This window comes from Egretta garzetta, unplaced genomic scaffold, assembly GCF_000687185.1.
Source record: "Egretta garzetta isolate BGI_Z169 unplaced genomic scaffold, ASM68718v1 scaffold508, whole genome shotgun sequence".
Taxonomy (NCBI): Eukaryota; Metazoa; Chordata; class Aves; order Pelecaniformes; family Ardeidae; genus Egretta; species Egretta garzetta.
In genome coordinates this window covers 1,317,185-1,329,283 of record NW_009260609.1, presented here as the reverse complement: position 1 = coordinate 1,329,283, position 12,099 = coordinate 1,317,185, and the positions used below count along the sequence as shown (strand labels likewise).

At 41.4% G+C, this 12,099-nt stretch overlaps 1 protein-coding gene across 1 annotated transcript in view; it reads left to right on the top strand.

The window, feature by feature from the left end:
- Window positions 1-12,099, top strand: part of MTHFD1 (methylenetetrahydrofolate dehydrogenase, cyclohydrolase and formyltetrahydrofolate synthetase 1) — a 43,025-nt gene that overhangs the window by 17,085 nt on the left and 13,841 nt on the right. The window contains exons 9-18 of the mRNA XM_035900397.1: window positions 2,542-2,669; window positions 3,312-3,409; window positions 4,038-4,211; window positions 4,723-4,859; window positions 5,150-5,196; window positions 7,280-7,387; window positions 7,482-7,556; window positions 9,319-9,421; window positions 10,599-10,675; window positions 11,635-11,775. Of these exons, the coding sequence (XP_035756290.1) occupies window positions 2,542-2,669; window positions 3,312-3,409; window positions 4,038-4,211; window positions 4,723-4,859; window positions 5,150-5,196; window positions 7,280-7,387; window positions 7,482-7,556; window positions 9,319-9,421; window positions 10,599-10,675; window positions 11,635-11,775 (1,088 nt within the window). The remainder of the gene's footprint in view (window positions 1-2,541; window positions 2,670-3,311; window positions 3,410-4,037; window positions 4,212-4,722; window positions 4,860-5,149; window positions 5,197-7,279; window positions 7,388-7,481; window positions 7,557-9,318; window positions 9,422-10,598; window positions 10,676-11,634; window positions 11,776-12,099) is intronic.

The following is a 12,099-nucleotide window of genomic DNA, read 5'->3' as shown; positions in this document are numbered from 1 at the left end:
GGAAGTGGTTGAGTCCCCATCCCTGGAGGTATTTAAATAGATGAGTAGGCGTGGTGCTTAGGGACATGGTTTAGTGGTGGACTCGGTAGTGCTAGGTTAACAGTTGGACTTGATGATCTTAAAAGTCTCTTCCAACATAAACAATTCTGCGATTCTATGATTAACTTCATGCAGGCTTGCCACGTTGGAGTTAAAAAAAGTTATAGCCATGTAGTGCCATGCAAATGCAGCTGTTGTGCTTTTGAATGGAGGGCGGTCCGTATACTCCCAGGGCTGCCAGTTTGGAGGCTAGAATAGGCAGTTTAGGCACATCTGGCTTCGTGTTCATGTGTACTACAGCTGAACAGAACTTCCAGGTCTCCAGGTAGAGAGAGAGGAAGAGAGGTTCTCCTGAAACCTCTATTAGCGCAGACAAGTGTGTCTTAATTCCCTTTCCAAACTGGATTGTATTTGTATTTTCCCACTGCTGCAGCTGGAGGCCTAGTCCAGTAAATATTCTCAATGCCTTATTCCAGGCCTGTACAAATTACTTTGCTACAGGAAGGGCGAGCAGTGCAAGCAGAGGATATTCCGAGAGCTGGCATAGTCTCTGGAGCGTCCCTCTGTGAGTCCTGATGGAGGGAGCAACCCTGTTCAGAGTCCTCTGCTATGGGATTTTACAGCTCTAGCCAATAGGGAAGCTCAAACACTGGGATATGAGAGCAGCAAAGGAGGATCAGCCTCTGTTGATCTCTGTGCCATGCTTGTGTTGGATCCCTCATGAAACACTTTTCCTAGTGGTGTCCAGAAAAAGAAGCAGACTGCAAAGCAGGTGGTCCCATGTTTTATAGATGAGGGTCATGTATGGCCTTGTGTGCTTGCAGTCATATATCCACCAGAAATGTGTTACAGTTGGATGTATATTGGCACAAGTTTGCTTGGAAGCCATGTGGCTAATCCCAGCCCTTGTCTGTGAATTAGCTCCAGTCCAGAAGCTGCACTCGGGCTGTCTCTCATGCAGCTGTCTCTGGAGATAGATGGAGATCATACCTGTTCATTCCATATGTGTAGGCATGTCCTTCACTTCTTTGATCTCAAAGTCCTTTGATGCTCTCTCTCATGTGTTCTGGCTGGCTAGAAAACCTACTGGACCAAAGAAAACGCAGGCACTGGGAATGGTTGTAGCATCACTGATGCTCTCTCTAACTTGTTTGGGGTTTTTTTGAGAGTGGGATGATGAATATTGAGAAGGTCAAATTATGGGGAGAGGCAGAAACTGTTGTATGTGAGCTTTCCTTCAAAAGAATAGTTTAAAGGGAGTTGAATAGCTCCTAGGCTGTGCTCAGCAGTGCTTGGTGTGAGGTGCGGATGCAGAGGCAGGGGCTGGGGGTTTGTTTGGCTTGTGCTCATCACTGTGTCTGTGTAACAGATTAGGCTGTTTCTGTTTGGAGTGCCTAATTCATAGCTTGTTTTCTTTATTCTTGGGCCTGGAGTCTTCCTGGCCAGGATGGCTGGTAAGCCCGCTTGGCGTTCTTGGAAGAAAATATGATTATGTTATTTGCCTTTTGCAATCTTAATTAAACTGGTCTCTGGGCTGGAAGGCCAGATTGGTCTGCAGTTCAGGCATCAAAGCTGACAATGGCTGTAGAAACACTGTTTAACAGCTGTGATGTTGCTCAAGCTTTGAACTTCAGGGAGAAGAAGTGTTGCTTAAAACACAAACACAGCAAAACATCCAAGCTGCTAATTGTTAGTAACAGTGCAGCTAAAAATTAGTCTTGGCAGAAGCTGCTTTTTGTTCCCTCTTTGGTTTTAACATAATCAACTGTTTAGGAGTTTGGTTTTCTTCTATTCCTCCCCCTCGCCAAATGTATGTTAAAGCTATTGATTCCGTTCTGTTCAAACATATACTTACTGTACCCAGTATAATAATTCAGTGTAACAACATGAAAATCTATCTTCAGGTTTTTCACACTGCTTAAAAGTTCCCTAGAGTCTTCATATCTGAAATGAGGATCTGCCACTCCAGGAGAAACTTTTTTCGATGTGCTGTGTCTATAATCAGCAAGTTCCTTAGATAACTGTGCTAGTTTACTAATACATTTTGTCTTTTTCTCTCTTTATGGGTGAGCTTGAAGGTCACCACTGGAAAAAGTGCTATATCTGCTTCTGAATTGTCAGGTCATGTAGTGCAGCAGGATATAGCAATTTTTTTTGCTAGAGAGAAAGGAGGTTATTCTATTGGTGCTCTCTTAAGCCACCTATGAGGTTTGTTTTGACAAGACTCTGATCTCTGTGAACTGCAGTATTTGCTGGTCCATCATTAGAATGGCAACAAGTAATTGAAAAGCTCAACACTTTCTGTCTTTAGTTTCTGTAAAGGCAAGTGATTTTATTCAATAGTAAGGCCTAGATGGCAACTTATTATCTTTCTTTACAGCTTCCTGGATACTCAGCTTGTTTTGTTTAACAGGGAAAAAGGCTTCAGCTTCAGTCAGTGCTGCCTCCTCTGCTGTTTTGGTGAAATGTGATGTGTAACTTACTTTTTCCTTAAATACCCAGACAGCACAAAGGCCAGTGGAAAAAGAGTTGTAGGAGATGTGGCGTACAGTACAGCAAAGGAAAAAGCTTCCTACATCACCCCAGTTCCTGGTGGCGTTGGACCTATGACTGTGGCCATGTTAATGCAGGTACATGGGCAGACACTGAGACTTCTAGTCATCTCCTCTATGTTTGCCTTTGCGTTGTTGCTGCTGATCATCAGCACACTACCAAAGCAACTGGTGCTTCCTTCTTGCTCTTACAAAGGTCTAGTTAGGATTTCCAGCTTCTAGTCCAAACAATTTGGATTCAGTTAACTGAAGAAGAAGATGGACCTTAAGGAAATGTTAGGACAGTGCTTTTTTGGTTGGAGTTTTTGAGTGTGGTCTCTCAAAACAGTGAGAAATGGGCTTGTCTTACAGTGCTCTGGCTGTAATTCTAAAACTATCCATAGGGTGATTGGATAAAAAGGAGCAGAGTAACAGTATAAGCCAACTCCTCCTGTTTTCTTGCTTTGCTTAAGAAACCCTGCTGGCACAGAACACCCAAAAAACCCCAGCACACTGGAAAATAGGTAGATGGATAGATAGATATGGTGTGGTTTTCTTTGTTTTTAAGAAAACTACAAGCAGAATCTCACTTTAGATTGTTAGCAAATGCTTGAATCAAAACACTTTGTATTAATCCCAAACTGAGACAGATGGGAGGGGAAAACCTTTCTGAGTCTCTTTGATAACCAGCATGGCTCATATAGTGGTGGTTGCTATAATGCATTCTCATGCCCATTTTAGAGCACAGTGGAGAGTGCACAGCGTTTTCTGGAGAAGTACCAGCCTGGAAAATGGAACATCCAATATAACCAGCTTACCCTAAAGATGCCTGTTCCAAGGTAATACTTTCACATGAAGCCATTGGCAGTGTTCATGAAGTATGGTATTCATGAAGTATGGTATTCACTTCTGTTCCCAAGCACTGCATAATACGGGGCATACATGTATGTAGACTGATAATATTAAAGTGTAAACATGGACTTCCACAGACTCCTTAGGCCAGCTAGTTAGTTGCTGATTCAGCATATAGCAAGATACTTGTATTTTGGAACATTTTCAGTCTGATATGGCAAAAACCAAGCATCTTGAATGAGGAGCTGTTGGTGTCAAGTCCCCAAGGAGCAGCTGAAAATATGCAAAATGCCATAAAGGAGCACAGCACATTGCCTACAAAAAGGCATTCTTGCAGGGGGAGGAATGAGGGAAGGGTTGGGGTAGGGGGGTGGTGTTGTTTGAGGTTTTTTTCAGGTGGTTGTTTGTTTGTTTGTTTTTAAAAAAAAAAGGCAACTCTGAGGATGTGTCTATTCTACTGTAGCCAATGTCGGTGGGATTGATTCATTTAACTAGGAGGGGTTAAAGCTTCCCTTTTAAAATATTGATTAGATGTTTGTAGTTTATGCCGTCCAGAAGCAGGGAGCTTGTGAGAAGTCTTTGACTTATAAATTGACCGTGCTCTCTTTCTTTAAGTGATATTGAAATATCGCAGTCTTGCATACCCAAGCCCATTGATCAAATTGCAAAAGAAGTTGGCCTGCTCCCTGATGAGGTGGAACTCTACGGCCAAACTAAAGCCAAGGTTCATCTGTCAGCTCTGAAACGGCTGAAGAACCAGCCAGATGGCAAATATGTTGTTGTTACTGGGTAGGTACTGCCTTAACTGAGGCATCACTTACATGATGTCAAGGTCAAAAGAAATTTTATTAGCATGGTTTGTCATTGTATTGTCTTTTGGTAAGGTGACTGTATGGGGTGCTCTGGGTTTTAGTAAATCACACTGTGAAAATCTAGTCATTTGGGAAATAAATTTATCTCATGTGGCAAATAGTGGGAATGTAATTTAACAGTTCTCTCCTGGAGGTGAATTGGTTTGGTCTGCAGGCTGGATCATAGTCAAAAGTTCTCCTAGTCTAGTAGCCTGCCTTCAACAGTTACTAGCAGGTTGTTTCAGAGGAAAGCCTTCACCAGTTATGTGATAACTTACCATTCTCATTCCAGTTTTGAATTGATGAAGAGATTAGCTAAGTCTGAGCCGATCCAGAATTTGAATTGGCATTAACTGCAGTCACTGGGTGACTGTTTTATCCCTGTTAAGTGTTTTGAGTCTCACCCACTGCAAAGGTTTAGTTGTATCTGTTCTGCTTTTTCACTGCAGGATAACTCCTACTCCACTGGGAGAGGGGAAAAGCACCACCACTGTTGGTCTTGTTCAAGCCTTAGGAGCACACCTTCACCAGAATGTCTTTGCCTGTGTTCGGCAGCCTTCTCAGGGGCCAACCTTTGGTATAAAAGGTGTGAGCTGTTCTGTTGCTTGCCGTGGGACTAAATGGGGAAAGATGGCGTTTAAAGATTTTACTCTGCTGCTTTGTAGGTTTACATAATTCCCAGTTACAATTGCATTTCTTTTAAGAAAGAAAAGCCTTGGGTAAGTTCTTCAGTGTTCTCTTCAAGTGGTGTGTTGGGATTTAAACTAAGCTGCTCGACAGTAGCTGCCTTATTAAAGCCATTAAGCAAACACATGTAATACTACTCTGGGCTAGAAAGACCTTTATTTGCATGATTTGACTATTGTCTCTCTGTAGGTGGAGCTGCAGGTGGTGGCTACTGTCAAGTTATCCCTATGGAAGAGGTAATTCTTTATACAAAGCCTCATTGCACATATAACTCACAGACCTTGAAGAGATACTGCGGTCAGATAACTTACAAAATCTTTTTTGTTTGTGGTCCAGCGTAGCACTCCCAAGAACTGGATGCTTGATTTCAGCAAAGCTTTTTTTGAAAGTAAAAAAAAAATAAATCTTTGGTTGTTTCAGAAGGGTGCCTGCATGGTCAGGGAACTTCATAGAACTGGGAATTCCCAGTTCCTCTGTTCCCTCCCATTCTCTGCCTTGAACTCTAGTATACCCTTGAGCAAAGTACATCCTGTGCCTCTTTTTTCCCAGGACTGAAATGGAGATGATAATAATTTAATGTTTTGGAAGCATATTAAGTAGTTCTGTCAACAGCGGTGGTCACCAACTCTTTCTGTGAGCTATTTTGGTGTACTTGTGTTTTAGATTACTAACATGAAATGGGAAAAGGGAAGTTGGAAATCAGTAATGCCAAGACCTCAGCCTGTGGGAGACTGGCACTGCAGCATATTTCTGACGTGACTTGGCAACAAGTAAAATCCTTTGTCTGGGGGCAGGGAATTGAAAGGCACGTGTAGCACGTGCTCTCGTGCTTCTCTCGACTCTCAAAGTAATTGCCTGTAGAATTCTACCTTTGTCTCGTGCACTATAGATTGACACGGGGCAAATTTAGGAAGAAAAGCAGAAATGATCAAAGGGGCTGTTTGTTCCAATTGATGCAGCAAGTCCATAAAAGATAAAAATGTTAAGGAGGCAGAATATTGATTTAATCAGGTGCCAAGAGCATGTGTGAATAATATGTGTGACAGAAAAAATGCTCTCCTCCTCTTTGGGAGTGTTAATAAGACAAGCCAAAATACTTGACTGTGTACAGCAGTGGGAAACAGCCCCACTCATGGAACCAAACTGGCTGAAAGGACTTCCTTTAAGTATGACCCACATGGTATAAATACACATAGTTTTGTGGGGGTGTTTTAATCGATGCATGTCTCGTAAGATGGAAGTATCTAGAGTCACTGCTTGCAGTAATGACCTTGATACATCATTTCGTATTTCTGCATGCAGCTTTCATCCTAGAAAAAGGATAGCAAGTGAAAAATTTGAGTTCATACTGAAGAACCAAGGTAGTAATAATTGCTTCTTGTTGCATGTATGTAGAATGAGGCAACAATTAGCATTCACTAATTGGGATTTCTAATCAGTGTGTGACTAGCTGCATTCTGCTTTTAGCTATCTGGTTTTTAAGACCACAATAGCAAGGCTTCAACAAAATGGTATTATAAGGTCTTTAAGGTCTTTCTATACCAACGTTTTTAATATCCCCTTTTCATCTTCCTCCTTCGCTGCTCTGCTACAGAGGAAGAGGATTATTTTAACCACACCTTTTACTCCTCTGCCATAATGCAAGTTTGTCACATAAGCTATATATCCCAAGCCATTTGTCAGTATAGCTGCAGTGCACCCAGATAACTCATGTAGACAAACCCCCTCAAACTCTCTTTTAATGAGATTGAACCAAGAAAACTACTAGCAGTGTCACTGTGTAGTATGCGGTCTGTAAGTTCTGCCTACATTCTGTGTTTGAGTGGTTAGCTTATGCAGAGCTCTGTGCAACCACAGCTCTACTTCTAGCACTACACAAGGTTGCTAGTTTCAGTTTAGCTCAGATATCTTTGTGGGAGCAGCAGCAGCTTCAGCTAATGTATGTGTGAAACCTGTTGTGCAAATAATGAGAGTGGGTCAGAAGGAAGATGAAGGAGGAGCAATGCAGATGTGCCATACCATGGCCTTTTCAGGTGTCAAGGAGCCTGTGAGAACTGTTCTCATGGAAAAAAAAAACCTTTTTATTTGGAAGCTTCGTTCTGGAAGTTTGTAAAATGACATAAATGTGGGGGAGGCATTTTTCTGTTTTGGAGAAATTTTTTCCTCTCTTCCACATACTACACTGAGCAATCTCTCCCCCTCCACCCTCACCCACTTTAACATTGCTATTAATACTTCTCCTTCCATCTGTCTACGATAAATTGAAATAAATGAAAATTGCAGCAGGATGAGGTAACTGATATGTTTTATCTCCTCTAGTTTAACCTTCACCTCACTGGTGACATCCATGCTATCACTGCAGCCAACAACCTTGTCGCTGCTGCTGTCGATGCACGTATATTCCATGAGCTAACTCAGACTGACCAGGTACAATCCTTTCTTATTTGAGCCCAGCCCACTTTGGCCAAGACGTTTTGGGTGTGCCAGCAGTGCTAATTAACTACCTGTTTCATTCTGCAAGGCTTTCTACAACCGTTTGGTGCCTTCTGTCAATGGTGTTAGGAAGTTCTCAGATATTCAGCTACGAAGACTACAGGTAAGTTCACTGGCTTCACATTGATTTCTGGTTCTGTTCTGTTTACTCATCCTTTACATAGGCAGAGCTAGGTTACAGAAACCCACGTGTTGTCCTCTAGGGTAATTCTGCTGGCATTTATTTTTTACATAAAGTGTGCAGAAGTGTGGTAGCCCCTCTTACAGTATAGAAAACAGTGAGATGCAGCCCCAAGGGGAAGAATCATTCATGTAACTATCATATGTTCTATGAGTAACACAGTGGTAAGAGGCAAAGGGATTAGTGCTCTTCATTAGTAGTGTTGATTCAGTGTCCTTAATGAAGTTTAAAAAAGGACCAGAATCAGTCTCTGTACCTGACACCCAGTTACAGATAGAGATGAATAGATCCCACATGACAGCTATATAGATAATGCAGCACAAAAAACCGCAACTTATAAAATTCAGCAAAAAGAGAACACAGAGAATTTTTTGCCTTATCCAGATTGAGAAAACAGGGAAAAATGGAAAAAAACCCTGTCCCCTATGTTGCCTACTCCTTCTCTCTCCCAAAAATAATTCCCAGCTAGATGAGTAGCCCTGTCATTAAGTGGCAGTCCCTGAGCAGACCACAGCTCCTCTGATCCTCAGAAATTAATGTGAACTAGCATGTGTCCCTGACCTGCAAAAATGAGGGTTAACAGAGGAATAGTCTTGCACTGGGCTTGGACCTTCTGGCTAGGAGGACAGCCTGGGGCCTGCTAAGCTTGTTCAAAATACAAACCTGTTTGTAGAGTACTCAGGCTGGATCAGTTGCCCATCTGGAAATCAGGAGCAATAGTCAGACTATTTAGGAAGCTAAAACTCTGATTTATTAATTGGCTATAATGTCTCAGCCATTAGAAAAGGCATGGTTTGCTTCCACTGCTGAGCAAAGAAGCAATGTCATATTGCTTGGTGTTCCTGATGGGCTGCTGAGGGAACTCTACCCAAACCACTCTTCTGGTTATTAAATGTCAAGATGTGAATGGGATGCTAATACTCCAGAAGGAGGATATCTTTTTGTTTTGTTTTGTTTATTTCTTTTTCTAAATTATGTGCTTGAAGAGGAAGAGAACAGAGTTTCTTCTTCCCTGCTGTTCTTCAGGAGAAAAATACAACTTAGCTGTCTAGTTAATTAAAAAAAGCTTGCTCGTTCATAAATCAGCTCAATCATTTTCCTCATTCCTAAGCTTGCGCTTCTTGAGATAATTCTTCTCTCAATTAAGTAACTTGGCAAACTGCCCATCCTCTCAGTATGTTCAAGATCAGCTTTCTGGGATGCTGACAGCCTTGTGACTGAATTGTTTAATTCCTCCTTTGTGCTGCTTAACCAGCATGCTGAAAGCAGTGTCTTTAAATACATATGGCTGTGTGCAGTGACCCTAGGCAAACTAATGAGAAATGGATGTAAGCATGTGAGACTAATGATTAGAACAAGGCGTGTAAGGAACTGCAGAGCTCTCTCTTTTACTCTTTCTGTAGATGCCTTGCACAAAGCTTGGTGACAGCCTGCCCTAATGAGCTCTGTTGTCTGCCTTGCCCTTTACTAGCTGGCCAGCAGCAAGCTCTGCTTCCAGATACACACTGATGTGGATCACCTTACGTTGTGGGGTCTAGGGGAAGGGGCACCAAAAAGGCAGCTCCTCCTTATTTCTGAATGTGCAGATGCTGCTGCCAAAGGCTCATTGCTCTAGTGAAAGGTTTGTTTCTATGCATCTTTTCATTATATCTTTTTTTCTTTTATTTGTCCTTTCCTCCCATAGAAATTGGGCATTAACAAAACAGATCCTGCAGCTTTGACAAAGGAAGAAATAAACTTATTTGTGAGATTGGACATTGACCCAGGCACCATAACATGGCAAAGAGGTACAAGAGCTGTTAAATGAAAGAGTTGTTAAAACATGTCAAAAAAGAGGTTTGCAAGTGGAGCAGGAACCGTGCTGGGAAAATGGGAAAGAGGGCAGGGCTGGCCTCTCCTTCCGAGTGTTTGGTGGGATAGATGCCTGCAGCTGGGATCCCATTTCTAAAGGGTCTGATGCAGGGGCTTGAATCTGCTCTGAATGCACAAAGATTAAGACTTCACTAATTGGTGCAAGTTTGTGTTTCTGGATTTGCCAGTCACTGAGAGAGTTGAGTTTGGCAACTGTAGCCGACAGCCTTTTTACCTGACTGAGAAAGCTCTATGAGCAAGGAGAGGGTTTTGCTCTGGGATTAAACTCAGTTTTGATCTGCCCACTTGCTCTGTTGGGGACTGACAGCGAATAAAGGATGGATTTTTAAAAGGTTTTTAAAGATACCTGAAGGTAAGGGCAATCTCTGGTCTGGCAGATTTAATATTTCACTAGCAAAAGAAATTTCAAATATTGACTTTTTTTCTGATTTAGGTCCCAAGAGTATTGCTTTTTCTTCTTTTTATTAAAATACAGTGTGAAATGTATTCTCCAAAATTTGCTTCATAACCTGTAATGGGGCTAAAGTAATCTGCCTCATGGGAAATATTTTATAAAATATTTAGCATTTTTCAAGCAGATAGTAAGAAACAGAAAATTTAATCCAGTGTTTAATAGTTTGTGTTTCCAAGGTAATTTGAGTTAATGTGGCTTTGTGAAACTATTCTCACTAAATGCTGAATCTGACCATTTTGTCACTTAACTTATGAAATGATAATTTTATTTCTTTTGGGCTGTAATAATTTCCTGATTTCACATTGACTAATAATGCTGGAAAAGCAATTGGAATAATACTAGCAGTTTTGCTTTTCAGAGAGGCTTTGGAGTTGTGGTTAATGCACACAAACAGAGGTAGACTCCCTCTGGATGCAGTGCAGGGTCTGCAATGTGACTGTGGGTATCTTAACTTTGTTGCAGTTCATTTTCGGGAAAGAATCATGTTGAATAGCACTTGCCATTCTTTAGGAGAGGATGGTGTCTCAAACTGCCATCCTCTCTTCATAGGTGCTCTAGCTGAATGTTTGTAATAGGGCATAGATGTGACTTACGACTTGCAATGTGACTTCTCATCTTTCTCTCTGCATTCCTCACAGTACTGGATACAAATGACAGATTCCTTAGGAAAATCACTATTGGACAGTCTCCAACAGAAAAAGGCTTCTCACGAACGGTAATTGTTCCCTTGTCTTGCAGGTTTTAAAGAGTACTTTGAAAAATGTGGTCCTAAAGCAAGTTTCTATAACTCCAGATACTTCCATCTTTTACCAGTACCTTGTTAAAGAGAAAACAGAAAGTCCCTTCAACCAAGCAGTTAAATTTGCTACCAGTGCAGTGTTTAGTTTTATTGTCTGTTCCCTCCTTCCCTGTTCTCTCCTGAATGTTGGCGTTCCAAACTGGGATGACTGTGGCATAGTAACAGTGGTACACAAGTGCCCTCTGTAAATATGAAGCATGGCAATGGCTGATCTTCACCACTGCAGATCTTTGGGTGGGATGTGTCTGGCCAAACCTAGACACAGTGCCTGAGCTTGTTGTCTAGATTCATTGTATAATCAATAGAGTAAAATGGGCAATCTGGGCTGTAACTCCTCTCATTTCTTAAGTAACCGTCAAATTAATAGTTCAAATGAATTGTGCTTAGAAAAGCCTTTCTATTGACTTAAAATGTCCCTAGGGTGCTTAGCTTTGATGGAGGTGTGTCTGTTATGTCAGATGAATTCTACCCTTCATTTCCTATAGAATCTGATTTTTCTTTGTCATCTATTGTACTGTTTAGTGATAGTCAGATGAGTTAGTAAGCTCAGTCTTCAAAAATGTAATTTGTTAGTGTCAAGTGTTCTTACATGAATCACTAATGTATGTGCCAGGAAAGAGTCATGTAACAAGAACAATGGAGTAAGTACTTTTTACTTGATTTTGCAGAAAAAAATCCAGTTTAAAATGGCCAAATTCAATGGAGCATGTTCTGAGAGTAATGCTTTGGATTTCTTTTATATTCGTTTGTCTGTTGGTTTTTGTTTTTGTTTCGTTATCATGGTGATGATTGGCCTTGTTTCAAGAATTTAATGGAGGTAAGGATTGCTGCTAGGGAATCTTGATGAGTTCATGTTCTTTATTCATCTCTTGCAGGCTCAGTTTGACATCACAGTGAGCAGCGAAATCATGGCAGTTCTAGCACTCTCTGATGGGTTGGATGATATGAAAAAGCGACTGGGCAGAATGGTAGTAGCTTCCAGCAAGAGAGGAGAACCAATTACAGCAGATGACCTTGTAAGAGAGTCATTCAGTTCTTAAATGCTAACTTTTTCCTATTACTTCTGAAAGTCCTTGGATTGAAAAGCATAGAAACAGTTCTATATAGAAAAGACCTTAGTGTACAGAGGATCAAAGATGAAAACTTAGCCCCTGGAGTTAATGAAGGTTTTTTACTTTAATGTGGCTAGCACCTTACCCAGAGAGCATGTGTGTGCATGTGACCTGGGCAGGGGCAAAGGGTCCTGTGTGATGTGCTGTGTGTCAAGTTGGAGCTAGCACCATAGGAATTAATGGGGAAGTATGTGGTGGTTGCTAGATAAAAAGCGTATTTACGAATTG